General features: G+C 37.8%; 1 protein-coding gene across 9 annotated transcripts in view; it reads left to right on the forward strand.

Annotated features, from left to right (window-relative positions):
* Positions 1-23,999, forward strand: part of CPEB1 (cytoplasmic polyadenylation element binding protein 1) — a 90,612-nt gene that overhangs the window by 15,636 nt on the left and 50,977 nt on the right. For all 9 annotated transcript variants that reach the window (XM_043554660.1, XM_043554659.1, XM_043554658.1 and 6 more), the window contains exon 2: positions 227-401. In XM_043554660.1, coding sequence (XP_043410595.1) covers positions 227-401 — 175 coding nt within the window. The remainder of the gene's footprint in view (positions 1-226; positions 402-23,999) is intronic.

The raw sequence follows: 23,999 nt of genomic DNA on the forward strand, positions 1-23,999 counted from the left end.
TGTATTTAGGTGTTTTGTTGTTGTTTTACCCCTCTTTTAGTTCTCTCAAGATACCTCGCTCATAATAGGACTCCTCAGGTATTTTAGTATATAGGTAAGAAATTCAAGTCCTTGTTACTTTATCTAACTCACAGTGTTGGATTTAGGAGTAAGGGAGTGTAGAAAAACCTAAGTATCTTTTCTGGTGTCTAGGAGGAAAACCTAAATATCTTTTTTCTGTGTGTAGGAAGAAGAAGCTGGAAGGATAAAAGATTGTTGGGACAACCAGGAAGCACCCGCACTCTCCACGTGTAGCAATGCCAATATCTTTCGAAGGATAAATGCCATATTGGATAATTCTCTGGATTTCAGTAGAGTCTGCACTACACCCATAAACCGAGGAATTCATGATCATTTGCCAGGTGACTTAGATTTGAAAATTTAGTGTGTGTATGTATGTATGAAAACCTACACTAGGCATGTATGTAGAGCTGTTTCTAGGAAGCTTTCTTGTGAACCTTGTAAAGAATGACCTTGAATCTCTGGTGACACTTGCCCCTTTTCGTAGCTTACTTTGTGGATTGGGTTCACTTCTGAGTGAAGACTGGCTTTGATTTATAATGTACAAGTCTATTTTATGACACATAAAAAGATAAAGGATAGGTCAAAGATATCAGGACTATTTGTATATAGAATTATAATAGTCATATATGTAATTAGATTTTCCGGTAGCCACATTTTTTTTTTAATTTTTTTTTCCCAACATTTATTTATTTTTGGGACAGAGAGAGACAGAGCATGAACGGGGGAGGGGCAGAGAGAGTGGGAGACACAGAATCGGAAACAGGCTCCAGGCTCTGAGCCATCAGCCCAGAGCCTGACGCAGGGCTCGAACTCACGGACCGCGAGATCATGACCTGGCTGAAGTCGGACGCTTAACTGACTGCGCCACCCAGGCGCCCCTCTGGTAGCCACATTTAAAAGGTTTTTTGGGTTTTTTTTGAAGTGACATTAATATTTACCTAACCTAACAAAATATGTGAGTATGTAATCAGTGTAAAAACTGTTAATGAGGTATCCTATTTTGTTAGTACTAAGACTTCAGTATATATTTCACATTTACTGCACTGCTCAGTTCAAACTAGCTGCATTCCAAATGCTTGTGGCCACATGATTAGTGGCTGCTGTATTGGACAGTGCATCTCTTGAATAATTGCTTTTACACATGAATGTGGGTCAGCAATCATTGAGATTTTTTTTTTTAATCTTATTTTTGAGAGAGAGAGGGTGCAGGGAGGGGAGGGGCAGAGAGAGAGGGAGACACAGAATCTGAAGCAGGCTCCAGCTTCCAGGCTCCGAGCTGTCAGCACAGAGCCCAGAGTGGGGCTGGAACTCACAAAACGTGAGTTCATGATCTGAGCCGAAGTCAGATGCTCAATCGACTGAGCCACCCAGGTGCCCAGCAAGCATTGAGTTTTCATGATATTTAGGATATTCCATAGGATAGTGGACGGAGAGGGCAGCATCCCCTGAAGGTGGTATTTCACAAGGAGACTTGGATGTCCTGACAGTGCTGTGTCATAATCATTTGTAGAAGTTGCAACATGTTGATGGAGTGTTTGTTGTTGGGGTTATTTTAGTTGAAAGTTGAACATATTTTTAATTCTTTAAGTGGATCTTGAAGAAATTTGGCAATAGTGGGATTTGCAGAATAAGAACTGGCAATTGCTGCTCTTTCATTATAAATTCTTTGATTTACTTCCTAAGTTGACATTGGAAATCATTCCCATAAAGATGCAGGCGTATATGAACATAAAGTAGCTAAATGTCTGAAGGAGAGATGTCCTCACAAAGGAGACTGACCTGTGGTAACTATAGAATTTATTTCTAGTACATTGTTCTAACTGGAGGGCAAATGGGAGAAGGACATAGAGGAACTAGGAATGCTGGTAGGTCTGGTCTCTTCAAACTTCCAATAAAGTACATGTGTATTTTATATTAATTGGTGTACATCATGAGCTAATAACAACCCTTACTCTCCTTTAGCTTATGTCAATTTAAAAACTCAGAAAATCTCGATTCAACGTATGTGTTGTTTTTCTTCTTTGAGAAGATTTCATGAATTATATTTCAATATGAATGACCCTCAACAATGGCATAAATTTCACTGGGTTGCCTCAGACATGCTGGGAACTTAGGCATACCTCAGAGAAATTGTGGGTTGGGTTCCAGACTGCCACAGCAAAGCCAATACTGCAATGAAGTGAGCCAAAGGAATTTTTTTGTTTCCTAGTGAATATGGAAGTTATATTTATGCCATTCTGTAGTCTGTGATGTGTGCAATAGCATTATATATGTAAAAAAATTGTTCATACTTTAAAAATACTTAATTGCTAAAAAAAAGGCTAACCATCATCTGAACTTTGAGTGAGTCATAGTCTTTATGCTGGAGGAGGGTCTTGCCTTGAGGTCTATGGCTGCTGACTGTTCACAGTGGTGGTTGTGGAAGGTGGGGTGGCTGTGGCAGCTTCTGAAAATAATATCACCCTTCTTTTAGGAAGGATTCAGTTCCATTTTACGATGAGAAAACGAAGTCTCAGCTAGGTTAGAGGACTTGGGCAAGGCTACCTACTAAGTGGCTAATCTCAGGCTTAAATCAAAGTCTGCTGTCACTGTGTTGTTTGGTCACTTTCTAACACTCAGCTCCCACAAACAGCACATCTTCAGGTGCATGCAGGTTTATGCCCAGGTTTTGACTCCTGTGTCTGGTGTGGTCTTGGTTTTATTGGGGCTCCAATGGATGCTGTGACTGCTGCAGCTCAGATTTCTCTTGAGCCAGGCACGCCATAGATGGAGTCCTGGCCTTAGAGCCTAGATCGTGCTGCTCTAACACTGGGATGATTGGTTGTCTGTGCAGCTAAGCAGACACTAGTATTTCATTCTGAGATGTGCACAGGTTCCAGGGATGAAGACATGGACATCTTTGGGAGACCTCCTTCAGCTACCACATCAAGGAAAGCAGATGAACCCAACCTTGAATCTGTAGCTCAGGTCCCTCCCTCCAAACTCTGTCTTTAGATTCCTCCTACTTAGATTACTAAACACTTGGTCCCACTTCCACAGTTAGCCAAATTCACCAGAAATTCAGCAAATAGTTATGGAATGCGTACTTCATGCCAGTCACTGTTGTTAGGCTTCAGGGATTCCTGACTTTATGTGGTATTCTCAGAACCTGCTCTCCCATCATGGATAATGGGAGAAACTTGATAGAGAAATAAGTAAAATCATTGCAAGTTTTAGTACTATGAAGTAATGATGTTTTGAGTGACATGGTCAGGCAAGAACTCTCTGGGGAGGTATGTTTAAAACAGAGTACTAAAGGAGGAGAAGAAGCTAGATCTTGTAAAGAGTGTGGGGAAAACATTTCAGACAGAAAAGGTTGGACTAAGGCTTCTTAGAGAGCTTGGCATGTTTTAGGCACAGAATGGGGGAGTAGGGAAGGGGGAGTGCCCACACCGTGGCTGCAGGGGTGTTGGGCTAGATGGGGTGGATGTTGTGGGCTGTGCAAAGTCCCTGGATGTTCTTGTGAGAGTTGTCAGAGGTCCATGACCAGTGACATTTAGGAACTGATTTGTCCTCCAAGATCTGATTACCAATTTCTCCCAACAAGATGGAGAACAAAATGGAAGTCAGACCTCTAAGCGGGCTGCCATCCCCTGACAGGAAAGGGAGGATCGACTCACCATTCATCTTTGCACTCAGGAAGGGTTCCTGGCATTGCTCCTCTGCCACTGCAACTTCTTTACAACTCGGCCTCAAAGATAACTTCTTAGCTTTTAGAAATCATCACGCTCTTTGACTCAGTATGTCGAGATCTGAGAATCTCTTCCTACAGAGTAGTAATCAGTGCAAATAAGGATTTATGTAAACGGATACTTAGAGGATCGTTACGGTGGTGAAAATTTGAAAAAGCTTAAGTGTCTCCCAAGAGGGAAATATTTATACTGTATATTCAAGCGATGGAATGTCATGTAGTTAATAGAATAATACTTTTCGAGAATAATCTTTTTACATGTTTAGCTACATAAAAATCTTTGTAATGTAATATGTGAAGATAAAGTATTAATACATATGTATGCATATACATTACATACACATTCTTAGTTTTTCCTGAGACCTGTAAAATTCTCAAAAACATTTACAGTGGGGGGAAAAAAATTGGAGTCTATCCTCTCAAACCCTGCCTCTGCCTTCTTATCAACTGAGTATAGGTAATATTCTAAATCCTTTGTTGTCATTTCAGCAGTCTTCCCAGCATCTCCACTTTCTGTGCTCATCCATAAGAAGCAACCCCCCATCTGTTACAGTTTGATCGTGAGATTTCATCAATTGAGTCCCATCTTCAGGCTCCATTTCTAATTCTTTTTCTCTTGCTGTTTCTACCACATCTGCAGTGACTTCCTCTCCTGAAGTCTTGAACCCCTCAAAGTCATCCATGAGGGTTGGGGTCAGTTTCTTCCAAACTCCTATTTATGTTGGTATTCTGACCTCTTCCCATGAATCATGAATGTTTTTATTGGCATCCAGAATGGTGAATCCTTTCCAGAAGGTTTTCAGTTTACTTGCCCAGATCCATCAGAGGAATCCCTATCTATGGCAGCTATAGCCTTACAAAATACTTCTTAAATAGTAAGACTTGAAAGTTGAAATTACTTCTAGATCCATGGGCTGCAGAATGGATGTTGTGTCAGCAGGTGTGTAAACAACATTGATCTCGTTGTACATCTCTGTCAAAGCTCTTGGGTGACTAGGTGCATTGTCAGTGAACAGTAATAGTTTGAAAGAAATCCTTTTTTTCTGAGCAGTAGGTCTCAACAATATTTGGGTTTGCAATATTTAGTGTACCACATTGTAAACAGAAGTACTGTCTGGACTTTGTTGTTCCCTTGACAGAGTCCAGGCAGAGTAGGTTGAGCATAATTCTTAAAGGCCCTGGGGTTTTCAGAATGGCGCATGAGCACAGGCTTTGACTTAAAGCCAGCAGCTGCATTAGCCCCTACCAATGGAGTCAACCTGTCCTTTGAAGCCAAGCACTGACTTCTCCTCTCACGCTGTGGAAGTCCTAGATGGCATCTTCTTCTGATTTAGGCTGTTTCATGTGCCCTGAAAACCTTCATTAATTATCTCAGACCTTGTGGGTAACTTACTGCTTTATTTTGTGGTTTTATGGTATAAAAATGGTGTCTTTCCTTAAACCTCATGAACCAATCTCTGTTAGCTTCATATTTGTCTTCTGCAGCTTCCTCCCCTCTCTGTCTTCACAGAAGTGAAGATAGTAAGGACCTTGCTCTGGATTAGGCTTGGCCTCTGGGAAGGTTGTGGCTGGTTTGATCTTCTCTGAAGACCATTAAGACTTTCTGCGTATCAGCAGTTAGGCTGTTTGTCTTACGTGTTTGTTGACAAGTAGCACTTTTGATGTCCTCCAAGAACTTACCTTTTGCATTTACAACTTGCCTGTTTGGTACAAGAAGCCTAGCTTTTGACTTATCTCTGCTTTCAACACACCTTCCTCACTGAGCTTAACCATTTTTAGCTTTTGATTTAAAGTGAGAGACGTGTGACTCTTCCTTTCCCTTGGACCCCTAGAAGCCACTGTAGGGTTATCAATTGGCCTTATTTTGACACTGTTGTGCCTCAGGGACTAGGGAGGCCAAAAAAGAGGGGGAGAGCAGGGGAACAGCCAATTGGTGGAACAGTGTGAACACATAACATTTATCGGTTAAGTTTGTCATTGGTTAAGTGGGCGCAGTTTGTGGCACCCCAAAGCAATTATGGTAGTAATGTCAAAGGTCACAGGTCACTGTAACAATTGCAATAATCATGAAAAGTTTGAAATATTGCAAGAACTACCAAAATGTGACTCAGAGACACAAAGTGAGCAAATACTGGTGGAGAAATGGCAGTGATAGACTTGCTAAATGTGGGGTGGCCATAAATCTTCAGTTTCTGAAAATGCAATAAAATATCTGGAGTACCTGAAAAATGCAATAAAATAAGGTATGCTTGTATTTGCCATTTTCCATGTATTACATTTGCAGTGTGTCCATATTGACATTTTAAAGTCAAATCAGTGGGTTTTAATTACTGTATAGTAGTAGCATTTTACATAAATGTTATTTATCTGATCCTCTGTTGGAAAATGATTTTTGCTGTTAAAAACAGTATTTTGGTGAACATCTTGTTTGTATCTCCTTATGTGCATATAACAAGAATTTCTTTAGCATATGAACCTAGAAGTGAATTGCAGAGTAATGAGTATATAACTGTCTTCAGAGTGATTTTTATCAGTTTACAATCCTGCCAGATTTTCATGAGAGTTGTCCTCTACATCTTTGTAGACTCCAGGTATTGTGATACTGCAAAGTTCAGTCATTGTGGGGGCACCTGGGTGGCTCCGTTGGTTAAGTGTCTGACTCTTGATGTCAGCTCAGGTCATGATCTCCTGGTTTGTGAGATTGAGCCCCAAGTCAGACTTTGTGCTGACAGTATGGAGCCTGCGTGGGATTCTCTCTCTCCCTCTCTCAGATCTGCCCCTTCCCCACTGACGTGCGCACACTCTGAAAATAAGCATTTGAAAAATTTTTCAGTCTTGGTGTAAAGCCTACTTAATTTTTTGTCTCTACTGTGAAAAATTTTCTACAGTTAAAAGAATACATGAGGCATATATGGTCTGGCATCATCCAAGGAAAGATCCCTAGAACTGGGCCCCAGGGGTCTTTTCTTTTATCCTGTTATGTCTGGTGTGTTTCTTGAGATTCCATTATATAATTAAAGTCACTGGCTTAGATGAAATCATGCAGGAAATGCTGTTCTGCTACATAGCTGAACTGTTAATCAGAATACTAAATTGAATATTCCCTGCCTAGAAAAATCCTTGTCTTGTTCAAGAATGGCTTGGTTATCACCTCTGAAAACTTTTTCTCACATTCTCCTGCCTCTGTTACCAGTAGCGAGATCATTCTTGGCTATTTCAGATTGTTCATTGACCTGTGTGGTGGTCTAAATGTATTCTTAAAACAGAGTAGATAAGAAGAAGCCTATTCAATTTGCCCATTTCATTATAAACCTACACAAAAAATGCAGGCTCTGGATGCAGATGAACTTGAAAACAGATCCTGGATGTGCAACTTGACCTAATCTTAGCTAATTCTCTGAGATTAAGTTGCCCTAACTATAACACAGGAGTAGTAACAGTACCTGTCTATAGGATTTGGGGAAGGTTGAATAAGACATGTATCTTGAATATGTAGAATAGTGCCTGAAACTGCCCTTATTTGTTATGTGATGGTACTGATTGTGATGGTGTGGATATATAAAGAACACAGTTGTGTGAGAGCATTGCTGGGGTCATGATTTTTGAAGTTGAATTCCTGGTTTCTGGTCTAGACTACAAAGGACCGGGTCTTAAATATCCTTGGGTTCCTAATCCTCAGTACTGCGTCTGGCACATGGTGGGGGTCGTTGTACAATTGCTTGATGAATACATTCTCACAAACGGGGTACTGAAACTGAAAGAGGCCCTAATTTTAAGTTCAAATAAGTTCTTTCCTCCACATTCTCTCCCCCACATCCCCTACCTATTAATGTCTAGGATATTTCTTTATTGTAAAAGAAAATTTACCATCATAACCATTTTTCTAGTGCACAGTTCAGTGACATGATGTACATGCACGTTGTTGTGCAGCCATTATCCCTATAATTCATCATCCTGTAAGGCTGAAACTCTGTACCCACTGAACAGTAACTCCCCATTCTTCCCTCATTGCCACCCCCTGGCACTTGCCATTACACCTTATGTCTTTAAGATTTTGACTGTTCTAACTAGAACATGTAAATAGAATCCTACAGTATTTGTCATTTGTGACTAATTATGTCACTTAGCCATGAAGGTTCATCCACGTTGTAGCATTTGTCACGATTTCTAAGTGAATAATATTCCATTATGTTGTATACATTACATTTTGCTTATGCCTCATACATTGGTGGATACTTGGTTGCTTCCACATTTTGGCAGTTGTGAATATTGTTGTTATAAACATGAATGTACAAATCTCTTCAAGACTGTGCTTTCGGTTCTTTCAGGTATATGCCAAGAGGTGTAATTGCTGGATCACATGGTGGTTCTGTTTTTAATTTGAGGAACCACCGTATTGTTTTCCACAGTAACTGTACTGTTTATATTCCCACCAAGAGTGCACAAGGGCTCCAGTTTCTCCACATCCTCACAAATACTTGTTTTCTGTTTTTTTTTTTTTGTTTTTTACAGTAGCTATCCTCATGAGTATTAGGTCTGGTATCTTATTTAGTTTTGATTTGCATTTCCCTAATGATCAGTGATATTTAGCATCTTTCCATGTGTTTACTTGCTATTTGTATATCTTTGGAGAAACATCTATTCCACTCCTTTGTAGGTTTTATTCATTAGGAAGATAAATAGTTTTTTTTTTAATATAATTTATTGTCAAGTTAGCTAACATACAGTGTACATAGTGTGCTCTTGGTACATTTTTAAATCAAGTTGTTGGTTTTTTGTTCTTGTTGCTAAATTTTAGGAGTTTTCTATATGTTGTAGATATTAATCCTTTATCAGATAGATGACTTTTGGGAATATTTTCTCCTATTCTGTGGGTTGTCTTTGTACTCTGGAGTGTGCCTTTTGATGTACAAAACTGTAAAATTTTCATGAAATCTGGGGTGTGTGGGGGTAGCTCAGCTTGAGTGTGCAACTCTTCTTTTTTTTTTTTTTTAATTTTTTTTTCAATGTTTATTTATTTTTGGGACAGAAAGAGTCAGAGCATGAACGGGGAAGGGGCAGAGAGAGAGGGAGACACAGAATTGGAAACAGGCTCCAGGCTCTGAGCCATCAGCCCAGAGCCTGACGCGGGGCTGGAACTCACGGACCGCGAGATCGTGACCTGGCTGAAGTCGGACGCTTAACCGACTGCGCCACCCAGGCGCCCCTTGAGTGTCCAACTCTTGATTTTGGCTCAGGTCTTGATCTAACAGTTCATGGAATTGAGCCCTGAGTCAGGCTGTACGTTGACCGTGCAGGGCCTGTTTGGGATTCTGTCTCTCCTTTCTCTGCCCTTATCCCCCTTGTGCACATGCACACGTGCTTTTTCTCTCTCTCTCTCTCAAAATAAATAAACTTTGAAAAAAAATTGAAAAATTTTCATAAAACCTAATTTGTCTTTTCATTTTAGAGAGAGTGAGCAAGGGAGAGGGGGGAATTTTAAGCAGCCTCCATGCTTAGTGTGGAGCCCAATGTGGGGCTTGATCCCATGACCCTGGGATCATGACCTGAGCAGAAATCAAGAGTCAGATGCTCAACCAACTGAGCCACCCAGGTGCCTCTAATTTGCCTATTTTTTTTTTTTTTTGCCTGTTACTTGTGCCTTTTATTTCATATCCAAGAAATCATTGTTACATGCAGTTTCATAAAGCTTTTTGTCCTGTGTTTTCTTCTAAGGTCTTAAATTTAGGTCCTTGATTTATTTGAGTTAATATTTATAAATGGTCTTAGCTAAACATCCAACTTTGTTTATTTGCGGGTGTATATCCAGTTTTTCCAGCACCAGACCATCCTTTCCCCATTGAGAGTAGTCTTGGCACCCTTCTCAAAAATCATTTGACCATCTATGTAAGGATTTATTTCTGGGCTTTCTAGTCTGTTAGTTTATAGGTCTGTATGTATGCCAATACCACACTGTTTTGGTTACTATAACTTTGTAGTAGTAGGATTTGAAATTGGGAAGTGTGAATCTTCCAACTTTGTTATTTTTCTTCAAGATTGCTTTTGTTTTTCAGGGTCACTTGAGATTCCATATGAATTTTAGGATGCCTTTTTCCATATGTATTTTGGACAATAGCCCTTTATCAGATAAGATTTACAAATATTCTCATTTGGTAGGTTACCTTTTCATTTTGTTGATGGTTAGATGGTTTTTAGTAATGTAATCCCACATGTTTATTTTTGCTTTGGTTCCTTAGCTTTTAGTGTCAAGGGTTTTCTACTTTTGCAACAATGTCACTGGGATGTTTAACAGGCATTGCATGGAATCCATAGATTGCTTTGGGTAGTATTGACATTTTAATAACATTAAGTCCTCCAGTCCATGAACATTTTTTTTATGTCCTCTTTAATGTATTTCATCAGTGTTTGTTCATTTTCATTGTGTAAGTCATTGACTTCCTTAAGTCAGCTCCTAAGTAATTTATTCATTTTGATGCTATCGTGGATGGAATAGTTTGTGTAATTTCCTCTTCAGATTGCTCATCGTGTATAGAAGTGCATCTGGTGTGTATGTGTGTGTGTTGACTTTGTTGCCTGATACTTCGCGTTTAATTTCATTTATTCTAATAGGAATTTTTTTGTGGACTCCTTTAGGGGTTTCAGCATACATTCATCTACAAACAGGGATAATTATACTTGTTCCTTTCCACTTTGGATGCCTTTTATTTTTCTTGATTAAATACTCTGGCTGGAACTTCCATTATATTGAATAGAAGTGGTAAAAGGTGGGTATCCTTGGTTTTTTTGTTTGTTTGTTTTTCCTGATCTTAGGGGAAAAGCTTTTAGTGTCCCCTCATTGAGTATTATGTTTGCTGTGGGTTTTTAATGTAATGCTTTTATTATGTGAAAGTTAGTTTCCTCTTATTATTTTGGTGACTGATTTTTATCATGAAAGGTGTTGAATCTTCTCACATGCTTTCTCTGCATCAATTGAAATCATCATGTGGTTTTTTTTTCCCCTTCATTTTGTTGATGTGGCATATAAATTTTTTGTATGTTGAACCATCCTTGGATTCCATGAACAGATCCTATTTGGCCACAATGTATGATCATTTCAGTGCACTACCTGAATTCTGTTTGCTAGTATTTTGTTGAGTATTCTTGTCCAACTTTTGTTTTTGGTCAGTGTTCATAAAGAATGTTGGTCTGTAGTTTGCTTGTACTGCCTTTGGTGTCAAGATTATGCTGCTTTCATAGAATGAGTTGAGAAGTATTCTCTCCTCTTCAGTTTTTTGGGAAAGTTTGAGAAGGGCTGGTATTAGGTCTTCAAATGTTTGGTAGAGTTTACCAGTGAAGCCATCAGATCCAGGGTTTTTCTTTGTTGGGAGATTTTTAGTTTTCATTCAGTCTCCTTACTAGTCCTATGTCTACTCAGATTGTATATTTGTGATTTTAGTCTCAGTAGGTTTTGTGTTTCTTGGAGTTTGCCCATTTCATCTAGGTTATTTATTTTTTTGGTGTATGGTTATTCATATTCTTATGATCCTTTTTATTTTTGTGGAGTACATAGTATTGTCCCCACATGTTGCTGATTTTAGTAATTTGAATCTGTTTTTATTTAGTTCATTTAACTAAAGATTTGTCAGTGTTGTTGATCTTTTAAAAGAACCAGCTTTTAGTTTTACTGACTTTTTTTCCTTTTGTTCTTTATGTTATCTCTGCCCTTCTTTCCCTCATCTGCTAGCTTTGGGCTTAGTTTGTTCTTTTGGTTCTTACCTTGTAAAAAAGTTAGGTTGTTGATTTGAGATCTTGATTTTTTTTTTTTTTTAACATTTATTCATTATTGAGAGAGAGTGAGAGAGGGAGGGAGGGAGGAAGGGCCAGAGAGAGAGGGAGACACAGAATCCGAGCCATCAGCCCAGAGCCCGACGCGGGGCTCGAACTCACAGACTGCGAGATCGTGACCTGAGCCGAAGTCGGACACTTAACCGACTGAGCCACCCAGGCGCCCCGATCATTGGTTTTTAAAAAAAAAAGTTTCATTTCCAGTTATGCAAATTTTCCAGTTTTCCTTTGTTGCTGATTCCTAGCACCATCTTGTGTTGTTTTTAATCTTTTGAAATCTGTTGAGGCTTAATTTGTGGTTTAACATATGGTCTATCCAAGAAAATGTCCTATGTACACTTGAGGAGAATGTGTATTCATTGTTCTTGGGTAGAATGTCTGTATATGTCTGTCAGATAATTGGTCTATTATGCTAAGTCTTGTATTTCATTGTATAAGTAGCTTCTTTCTGGTTGTTCTATCCATTATTGTGAGTATGGTATTAAAGTCTTGAACTCTTGTAGGACTCTGTCCTCAGTTCTGTCAGTTTTTGCTTCACATATTTTGATGGTCTGTCATTAGGTATGTAAACATTTATAATTTTTCTATCTTAATTTATTAAACCTTTTATTTACATATAACATTCTGATCTCTTATAACCTTTTTGGGTTTAAATCTCTTTTGCCAGGTATTAGTAGAACCACCCTGCTCTCTTTTGGGTACTATTTGCATGGAATATATTTTTTTCTGTCATTTCACTTTCAGTCTGTCTTTGTGTGTTTGGATCTCGAGTGAGTCTTTTGTGGACATCGTATAGGTGGGTCACGTGTTTTTATTCATTTTGCCAGTCTCTTTTGACTGGAGAATTTAATCCATTTATGTATCTTTTTAAAATGTTTTAAAATGTTTATTTTTGAGAGTTAGAGACCGCGCGCAAGTGGGGGAGGGGAAGAGAGAGACAGGGAGCCAGAATCCCAAGCAGGCTTCATGCTGTCAGCTCAGAGCCCTACATGGGGCTCGAACTCAGGAACCGTGAGATCATGACTTGAGCCAGAATCAAGTGTCAGACGCTCAACTGACTGAACCACCCAGGTGCCCCATGATCCATTTACATTTAATTAATTATAAGGAGGGATTTCTGTCATTGTGCTGTTTTTGTCCTGTGTGCCTTACAGCTTTTTTTGCCTCTCATTTCCTGCATTAATGTCTTCTTTTGTGTTTAGTTGATTTTCCTTTTTTCGTAGTGAAATATTTAAATCCCTTTTTTGTTTCCTTTTGTGTGCATCAGATAGCCTTTTTTTCTTTGTGGTTACTACTGGGGGGGTTACATTTGACAACATAAAGTTGTAACCCTCTACCTTGGATTTATACCAACTTAATTTCAATAACATACAGAACCTCTGCTCCTTTACAAGTCTGTACTCCTCCCTTCCAGTTGTTGTGACAAGGTTTATATCTTTACGTAGAATGCAAGATGACAGTAATACTAGCTTTTACATTAATAGTGTAATTTCTTTAAATGCAGTAGCCTTTGAAATCACGTAGGAAACAAAGCACATTTACAAACCATTATTAAAATGATTCCTGCTTTTTTATTTTAAACTGCAGCATAGTTAACATACAGTGTTGTATTAGTTTCAGGTGTACAATGTAGTGATTCGCCGATTTCATACATTACTTAGTAATCGTCATGATAAGTGTAGTATTAATCTCCTTTATGTTTGACCCATTTTCCCCACCCACCTCCCATCAGGCAGCCACCAGTATATTCTCTGTATTTAAGTCTGTTTTCTTGTTAGTCTTTTTCTTTAAAATTTTTTCATTGTTTCTTACATGCCATATGAGTGAAATCCTATGTATTTGTCTTTCTCTGACTTCTTTTATTTAGCATTATATCCTCTAGCTCCATCCATGTTGCAAATGGCAAGATTTTGTTCTTTTTTATGGCCAGATAATATTCCATCAAAATGATATCTGATTTTGTAATTGCCCACATTACCCTTGTGGAGACGTTCATATCTCTGTGTAGCTTCAGGTAACTGTTTAGTGTTCTTTGATTTCACTGTGCAGAACACCTTTGAGCATTTTGCAGGTCCTACCTAATGGCCGTGAACTTCCTTAGCTTTCATTTGTCTGGAAATGTCCTAATGTCTCCCTCACTTTTTCAGGACAATGTTAGTGGATACAGGATTCTTAGTTGGCTTTTTTTTTTTTTTTTTTTTTTTTTTTTTTTCCCCTTTAAGCACTTTGAACTTACTGGCCCACAGTTTGCTGGCCTCAAAATTTGATGAGACTCTCTTACGGTCTTCCTAAGGATCCTTGAATGTGATAAGTGGCTTCTCTCTGCTGCTTTCAAGATTCTCTTTGTCTTTTGAAAGTATGATTATAATGGATCTCGGTGTGGGTCTCTGAGTTCATCTGACTTGGGGTTTTTTTTTTGTGCTGCTGCAGGGTTCATATTCATTTTCATATTTCAGAAATTTTCAGCCATTATTTCTTCACATAATCTCTGCCCCTTTTTGTCTGTTCCCCGGGAGCTGCCATGATGCATATGTTAGTCTTTCAGCTGGTGTCCTACATCTGTCCCTGAGGAGCTGTTCTCTGAAATCTTTTTTCTTTCTTGGGCATCGATAATTCCCATTGCACTCTTAAAGTTCACTGATTCTTTCTTCTACCTGCTTGAATCTGCCTTTGAATCCCTCTAGTAAAATTTTCATTTCAGGTACTACATTTTTCAGTTCCAGAATTTTCTTTTTAGTTTCTTTGTAGGTTTTCTGTCTCTTCATTGACATTTCCATTTTGTTCACCCATTGTTTTCTTGACTTAAATCCACCTCTTCCTTTGATTTCTTGATCATCTTTAAAACCACTGTTTTAAAGTCTCTGTGTAGCATATATACCAGGGTCTTTTCAGGGACAGTTCTTGTTGATTTCTTTTTTTCCCTTTGAATAGGCCATACTTGTTTCTTTGTATGCCTTTTGATTTGTTTGTTGAAAACTGGATAATAATGTGGTAACTCTGGAAAGCCTTTCCCAGCATTTTCTGGATTTTGTTGTTGTTGGTGTTGATGTTTTTGCTGGGTTAAAAAAAATGTTCTTTTTTGTTTTGTTTTGTTGATGCACACGGTTTCTGTGTTGAGGATCAGCCTGAGACATGTTTATACTTGGACATCTTCTCAGGTCTTTCCTGGGCGGTTACCTGGGAATGTGCAGTCAATTTATAATTTTCTCCATATGGGGCACCCAGGTGGCTCAGTCCATTAAGCATCTGACTTCAGCCCAGGTCATGGTCTTGCAGTTTGTGGGTTTGAGCTCCGCATTGGGCTCTGTGCGGACAGCTCAGAGCCTGGAGAATGCTTTGGATTAGGTGTCTCCCTCTCTCTCTCTGCCCCTACCCTGCACGCGCACATTCTCTCTCTGTAAATAATAAACATTAAAAAACTATAATTTTCTCCACATATGTGATTGTCTTAGCATGTCCTAGCCAGTGTCTGACTCCTGTAGGGGGGAAAATGAAAGGGGGAAGTGGTACCTGCCCTCTAGGGGAGGTGCAACAATAATGGTTAACTTTCTGTGTGTGCATCTCTGTGATCAGAAGTAATAATCAGTGATCAGAGCACACATCCCCAATATTTGGAAGATTGGGTCCTTTTTGCTTGCCTTAACTCCCCTGTAGTAGGATTCTTGCATAGAGAGTGGTGACCCTGAGGCTTTTTTTTTTAACTTCCAGGAAGCAACTTTTTTCCTGCTGGCACCACCACTCAGTTGGGTTTGTACCCAAAGAACTGAGCCCCGAACACCACGTGGCGTGGTTCTTTATATATTTTTTACTTCTTGGTCTGCCATGTATAGTAACACCCAAACATGCAGTCTGATTAAGTAGTCTCGTTACAAGGTCATGAGGGATGTTGTCACATGCACAGATAGCCAGGTTGCCTTGAAGTTTTTTTTTTTCTTAGGGAGGGGACCCTACCACACCCCAGACCCTCTGCAGGCTGCTTCAGGAACGAATGCACAGCTGGTGGCTGGGCTGAGGGATGGGTAGCTGCTAGCTGCTCCGCCTGGAGGTGAAATTGACAAAGATTCATGCAGTTTACTCTCAAGTTTTCTCCTGGAATTTGCAAGCTTGCAGCAGACTCCAGAGTTCTGAAATAGTTACATCCCACAGATTACGCCAGTATAATTTCTGGTGCTTTCTACACCTCCATTGTTCCAGGATCCTCCTAGTATCTAGGGTTTTAGTTTTGTACGTTTACATGTCATCACTTATTTGAACTTTATTGGTTTCTTAGATTACTGTTTTTTTTTTTTTGACTAGTTGGCTTGACTTTTCAAATCACTAAGCATAGCATACATGTACAGCAAGTTGCTAAACCTGTAGTTTTACTCTGATAAATTATACAGTAACCCCCCACATTACCATTACCTAGGTCAAGAATTCTTTACCTCAATACTCCAGAAGTTCCCCCATGTTTTCTTCAATAATCCTAGCTCTGTTTCTCCAGATATGACCATTGTCTTCCTATGATTTTCTCTAATATTTCATCCTTATGTATATATCCGTAAAAAGTATATACATTTTGAACTTTATTCCATACCGTATTTTTCCCAGCCTTATTTATGAAATTCATCCATGTTGTGTGCAAGTATAGTTAAAATTGATGGATCTATATTATATCATAAAATACCTCATGATGTATCAATTTGAATGTTCAGCATTTGAATGGTTTCTAGTTTTTGGCTGTTAAACAGTGGTGAAAATCTCTAATATCTAGGAATGAGTATCTCCAAAATTAATAACTAATGCCCAGCCTTTCCCAAAGAGGTTGTACCAGTTTACTTTGCCACCAGCAGAGTATATCAGTGCCAGCTGCTTTATGTCCTAACCAACTATTGGTACTGTCACTCTTCCATGGAGCTGTTCTTGTGGAGTGTAGTGATACCTTGTATGGTTTTATTTTTTGTATCTTCCTGATTTCACTGAGGTTCAGCATTTTCAGATCTTTATTGGCCATTTTGAATATTATTATGTAATGTGCTTGTGCAGGTTTTTGTGCCTTTTTTTCAGTTGGGAGAAACAGATTTGTAGGCATTACTTATTACGGAGTAGAGCCCTTTGATCTGAGCATTGCTAATACTTTTTTGTTTGTTTGTTTTCTAGCTTTGTCTTTTGACGAACATAAGTTCTTGATTTTTAAGATTGTTCCAATTTATTGAGCTGTTTTTTTTTTTTTTTTTTTTTTTTTTTTTACCATGAGCATTTTCATGCCATAGTTAAGAAACCATTATCTTTTTTTTAGGAAATGACGATACTATGAGAAGTTTTCTTTTTTTTTTTTTTTTGATAATTTCATAAATGGAATTAAATTCTAATTGTTATTACATAGAAAGAATAGCTTTTTGTATATCAGTAATGTATTCTGTGACCTTGCTGAATTTACTGACAGTAAATTCTAAAGTGTCCTGTAGATTTTCTGTATAGACAGTTGTCTGCAAATTATGAATGTTTTGTTCTTCTTTTCCAGTCCTTCTACTTTATTCTTCATAATTTATTTCGTTGGGTTTTTTGTAATGTTTATTTTTGAGAGAGAGTGCAAGCAGGGGAGGGACAGAGAGAGAGGGAGACAGAATCTGATGCAGGCTCCAGGCTCTGAGCTGTCAGCACAGAGCCTGATGCGGTGCTTGAACTCACAAACTGCGAGATCATGACCTGAGCTGAAGTCTGACCCTCAACTGACTGAGCCACCCAGGCACCCCTTCAGATGGTTTAGATTACACAGTAGAGCGTTGAATAGAAATGATAATACAAGCATATGTGTCCTATTTCTAGTTTTGTGGAAGAGGTTATAGGAATGGAAGTCTTCGGCATTTCATTGTTTTAGCTGAAAGTTTTGAGATATTCTTTATCTGATTAAGGAAATTCTTTTCAGAGTTGGCAGAGAATGTGTTTAAAAAAATGTTTTTAATGTTTATTTTTGAGAGAGGAGAGTGAGAGTAGAGGAGGGGCAGAGAGGGAGGAAGACAGGATTTGAAGCAGGCTCTGTGCTGACAGCAGCAAACCCAATGTGGGGCTCGAACTGTTGAACTGTGAGATCATGACCTGAGCTGAAGTCAGGTGCTTAACTGAGCAACCCAGGTGCTCTGTGTTCTTTTTCTTCTTCTTTTTTTTTTTAATCATGAATGGTCCTAAATTATTATAATTTTTTTCTGTCTCTATTCATTTGACTTTTTGCATTTATTGTATAAACATGGGGGATAACATCCAGGAAAGAATACCAAAGTAAAATCAACTTGGCATTCCCAGCATAAACCTATTTTGGTCATAGTATATTTAGTATATAAGTAAAATTTAGTTTGCTGGATTTGGTTTACAAATATTTCTCTTGGGATTTTTGTATCCATACATGTAAGAGATAAGCTTGTAATTTTCCTTTCTTAAAATATCCTTGGTAACAAGGTTATGCTAGCCTCTTGAAACAGGGAAGTTTTTTTTGTTTTTTGTTTTTTTTTTCCTGTTCCTTGGAAAAGCTTTTGTAAAACTTCAGTGTTACTCCTTAAATTTTGGTATAATTTACTGGTTAAGCCACGTGGGCCTGGAGTGCTTGTTTTTTTGAGGAAAGGGTTTAAAATTATGGGTTCAGTTAATAGGTATAGATGTAAGAGAATTTAATACAGAATTTTTAATTTTTTTTAATTAACAAATTTTTTTTTAACATTTACTTATTTTTGAAAGACAGAACATGAGCAGGGGAGGGGCAGAGAAGAGGGAGACACAGAAACTGAAGAACTGAAGCAGGCTCCAGGCTCTGAGTTCTCAGTGCAGGGCCTGATGCAGAGCTCAAACTCCTGAACCGTGAGACCGTGACCTGAGCCAAAGTCAGAAGCTTAACTAACTGAGCCACCCAGTCACCCCTAGAATTTTTAATTTTAATAGATATGGGATTATTGATACTTTGTTTCTTTTAAGTTTTGGTAAGCTGAATTTTTCTAGGAATTTTTCCATTTCATTTAAAGTTTCAAATTCTTTGGCATAAATTTATATGTATATAACAGCATCTTAATGTTTTAGATTAGTTTTTTTTCTTTCCCTTTTTTATTGAAATACATTTGATATATAACATACTAGTTTCAGGTGTACAACATAATGATTTAATATTTTAACATTGCAAAGTGATCACAGTAAGTCTAGTTAACATGCATTACTATACATAGAGTTTTTTTTTCCTAGTGATGAGAACTTTTAAGATTTACTTAACAATTTTCAAATATGCAGTACAGTATTAACTATAGTCCCCATGCTGTACATTATATCCCCATGACATTTATTTTTTGCTTTATATATGTCATTGACTTTTTTCTTTTCTTCCTATAGCTTTATTTTGCTTTCATTTACTGTTCTTTTTCTAACTTCTTGAAATGGAAGTGCTTAGGCAATTTTTTTGGAGGTAAAATTTATATACAGTTAAAACTTTTACAGTTTAGTGGTTTCAGTATATTCACAAAACTGTGAAACTATCACCACTAATTTCAGAATCTTTTCATCTTCCCACAAAGAAAACTCATACCCATTAGTCATGACTCCCCTCCACCATTTCCCTGTTCCCTGGCAGCTAACTAATCTTTTGGTCTCTATGGATTTGCCTGCCTTGGATATTTCATGTAAAAGGAATGATGTAATATGCAGTCTTTTATGTTTGACTTTTTTTTTCCACTTAGCAAAGTATTACCCATATTTACCATGAATCCATACATAATTCCTTTTTCTGGATAAACAATATTGTATTATATAGATATGTCACATTTTTTTTATCCATTCATCAGTCAGTGGACATTTGGGTGTTTATATTTTTTTGGCATAATATTATGAATAATACTGTTAACATTTATTATGGAGGTGCCCGGGGGGCTCAGTTGGTTAAGTGTCTGACTCTTGATTTCTTCTCAGGTCATAATTCCTCGTTTGTGAGTTCAAGCCATGCATCAGGCTCCACACTTCAATGTTTTTTAAACATTGTTTTTTAATTTAGGAAAAAAATTGACAAGTCAGTCTTAAAAGTGATTAGGAGTTGTGAATGACTATGAAACAATGACTATAAAACAGTCTGTGTTGGAATACTCAAACTTCCTGATTTCAAAACTTAAAACACAAAGCTATCATGGTCAAGACTGTGTGATCCTGGCTAAGGACGGACATAGATCAATGGAACAGAACTGAGAGCTCAGAAATAAATCCGTACATTTACGGTCAGCTGATTTTCTACAAGGGTGCCAAGAACATTTAATGGGGAAATAATATTCAACAAAGAGTTCTTGGACAACTGAATACCTAACAAGCAAAAAAAAAAAAAAATGAACTTAAACCCATACCTCAGACCATATATGATAATTAACTCAAAATGAATCCTAGAGCTAAATGTATAACTGAAATAAGAAAACTCTGTGCTACAGGGAAGACACTATCAAGAAAAGCTAAGAGATGACCCACAGAATGGACAGAATATTTACAAATCATATATCTGATAAGGGTCTAATATCTAAAGTAAATATGGAATTCCTATAGCACAGCAATAAAACAACAACAAAAAACCAAATTACCCAACTTTTAAATGAGCAAAGGATTTAAAGACACATTTTCCAAGGAAAATACACATGGCCACTAGGTTAAACATCATTAGAGAAATGAAAACCACAATGTAATACCACTTCACCAACCACTAGTTTGGCTATAATCTAAAAGATCATAAAAACTGATAAGGATATGGAAAAAATCCAAACCCTCCTATATTGCTGGTGGCAAAGTAAAATGGTTGCTTTGGGAAGCAGTTTGGTAATTTCTCAAAAAGTTAAACACAGATACCACATGATCCACAAATTCATTCCTGTGTATGTAACTTCCATAATATTCTTTTAAGTTTATTTTGAGAGTGAGAATGTGCTCACTTGCAAGGGGAAGAGGGGCAGAGAGAGAGGGAATCCCAGTCCATGCTGAGCTTAGAGCCTGACATGGAGTTTGATCTCACAAACCACGAGATCATGACCCGAGCCAATATCAAGAGTCAGATGCTTAACCGATTGAGCCACCCAAGTGCCTCTCGACCTGTCAATTAATTTATGAAGAAAAGACTATTGAGACTTTGAATCTGTAGATCAGTTTAGAAGCTATTGCCCTTGTAATCTAAGTCTTCCAGTGAACATGAGGTGTCTTTCAATTTATTTACTTTCTGTCAAGAATGTTTGTTTTGTAGTTTACCATATACAAGTCTTGTACTGTTTGTAAGTATGTTTATTCTTTTTGATGCTGTTGTAAGTTAAGTTGTTTTCTTATGAAAGTTTATATAAAAATATCATTGATTTTTGTTTGTTGATCTTGTACCCTGCCACTTTACTCAACTCCTTTGCCTGTTTCGTGTGTGTGGATTCCTTAGGATTTTTTTTTTTATGTCCAGTATTGTGTCTTTGAGTAGAGTTGAATATTTTTCTTTCCAATCTAGATGGTTCCTGTTTTTCCTGTGTAGTTTCCCTGGTTAGAACCTTCATACCGTTTTTGAAGAAAAGTGACAAGAGTAAAGGCGGGCACCTGGGTGGCTTAGTTAAGCCTCTGACTTTTGATTTTAGCTCAGGTTGTGATCTCACTGTTGTGATATTGAGCCCTGCATGTCGGGCTATGCAAGTAGGAGCCTGCTTGAGATTCTCTCCCTTTCTGTCTGCTGCTTGTGTGCACGCTCACCTCTCTCTTAAAAGGTGACGAGAGTAGACATTCTTGTCTTATTCCAGATATATGGGGAAAGCTTTCAGTCTTTGATCACTAAGTATGATGTTAGATACGAGGTTTTATAGAAGCCTTTTATCAGGTTGAGATTGTTCCCTTCTGTTAGTTTATTGGGTTTTGTTTTGATCATGAAAGGGTGTTTGAAAGGTTTTTTTTCAAATACTTTTTATATGTCTGTTGAGGTAATCATGTAATGTTTGTCACTTATTAATATGGTGTATTTAATTGATTGAGTTTTCTATGTTGAACCAGTCTTGCATTCTAGGGAAAAGTCTCATTTGGTCATGGTATGTGCAATCCTTTTTATATACCATTGCATTTGGTTTGTTAGTATTTCATTGAAGATCTTAATTTATATTGATAAGGCTATAGGTCTGTGATTTTCTTGTGATGTTTTCATCTGCTTTTGGTATCAGGGCATTCCTGGCCTTATGACTGAGTTGTAAAGTGTTCTCTCTTGCATTTTTTTGGAAGATTTTGAAGAATTGGTAGAATTTATTTATTTTTTTTAAGTCTGGTAGAATTCACCAGTGAAACCGTTTGGTCATGGACTTCCTTTGTGGGAAGTTTTTGATCATTTGTGTCAATTTTTGCAGTTTGTGTTTTTGTAGGAATTTGTTCATTTCACCTAAGTTTTCTAATTTGTAGGCATACAATCTGCCCCTTTTTTTTAAAGCTTATTTTGAGAGAGAACACAAGTTGGGGAGAGGGGCAGACAGGGAGAGTGAATATGCCAAGCAGGCTCTGTGCTGTCAGGACAGAGTCCAACGTAGGGCTCGATCCCTTCAACCATGACACGATGCCCTGAGCTGAAATCAAGAGTTGGAAGCTTAACTGACGGAGCCACCTAGGTGCCTCTCTCCTTTTTATTTTTGTAAGGTTGATAGTAATGCCCCACTTGAATTTCTGATTTTAGTAATTTGAGTGATCTTTTTTTTTCATGTTCATTCTAGCACAAGATTTGTTAATTTTACAGATGTTGTCGAAGAATCAACTTTGGGTTTTGTTGCTATTTCTCTATAGTTTTTCTAGTCTTTATTTCATTTGTTTCTACTTTAATCTTTCTACTTGGCTTTTTGTTTTTATTGGGTTTTTTTTTCTAGTTTCTTAAGGCAGAATGCTTAGGTTATTGATTTAAGATCTTTTTTTTTTTTTAAGTTTTTATTTATTTTTGAGACAGAGAGAGACAGAGCATGAGCAGGGGAGGGGCAGAGAGAGAGAGGGAGACAGAATCTGAAGCAAGCTCCAGGCTCCGAGCTGTCAGCACAGAGCCCGACGCGGGGCCCGAACTCAGACTGTAAGATCATGACCTGAGCTGAAGTCGGACGCTCAACCGACTGAGCCACCCAGGCGCCCCAAGATCCTTTTTTTTAAATATAGGCACTTACAGCTCTAACTTTCCTTCCAAGTACTGCCTTGACTGCATGTCATATATTTTAGTCTGTTGTATTCATTCATCTCAAAGTATTTGCTAATTCTTGTGTGATTTCTTCTTTGATCCATGATTATGTTAATTTCCACATATTTGTGAATTTTCCAGTTTTACTTCTATATTGATTTCTAATTCCATTGTGATCAGAGACCATACTTTGTTTGATTTCAGTCCTTTCAAATTTATTTAGACTTGTTTTATGGCATTACATATGGTCTGGGTTGGAGAATATTCAATATGCAATTAAAATTGTGTATTCTGGGGCGCCTGGATGGCTCAGTCAGTTAGGCATTCGATTCTTGATTTCGGCTCAGGTCATGATCTCACGGTTCATGAGATTGAGCCCTGCATTCCGATCTACTGACAGTACAGAACCTGCTTGGGACTCACTCTCTCTCTCCGTCTCTCTCTCTCTCTCTCTCTCTCTCTCTCTCTCTCTCTCTGCCCCTCAGCTGCTTGTGTGCACTCTTTCTTTCTCAAAATATATAAATAAATAGTGTATTCTGCTGTTGTTGGATGGAGTGTTCTATAGATGTCTTTAGTTCTAGTTGGCTGTTTAGTGTTCAAGTCTTCTGTTTTGTTGCTTATCTTGTGTCGTCTTATTCTATCATCATTGAAAGACACTTGTTTCCAACTATTACTGTTTAAATACCTGTTTTATCTCATTAGTTCTGTCTTTGTATGTTTTGACGCTCTGTTCTTAGGTTCACCTGTGTTTATAATTGTTATATCTTCTTTGTGGATTATTTTATTTCTGGGGACAGTTTTAAGATTTATTTTGTCTGATACTAGTATAGCCACTCCATCTCTTTTGGTTATTGTTTTCAGGGTATGTCTTGTTCTATCATTTTACTTTCAACCTATTTGTGTCTCTGAATCTCAAATGTATCTTCTTTATAGCATGTATTTGGATCATGGTTTTTAAAAAATCCATTTTGCCAATCTCTTCCTTTTTAGGTGGAGAGTTTAGTGTATTTACACTTAATGTAATATAAAATGTAAAATGTAAAAGCATTTTAATTTATAACAGTCTGGTTCAGATTAATACCAATTTAATTTCAATAGTATACAAAAACTCGGCTCCAGTACTGCTGCATTCCCTACCTTCTTTGTGCCAATAGTGTCCAACGGATGACCTCTTTATACATTGTATGCTGATCAACCCAGATTTATAATTAATACTTTTATTTAGTTCTTTCAGTA

This window comes from Prionailurus bengalensis, chromosome B3, assembly GCF_016509475.1.
Source record: "Prionailurus bengalensis isolate Pbe53 chromosome B3, Fcat_Pben_1.1_paternal_pri, whole genome shotgun sequence".
Taxonomy (NCBI): domain Eukaryota; kingdom Metazoa; phylum Chordata; class Mammalia; order Carnivora; family Felidae; genus Prionailurus; species Prionailurus bengalensis.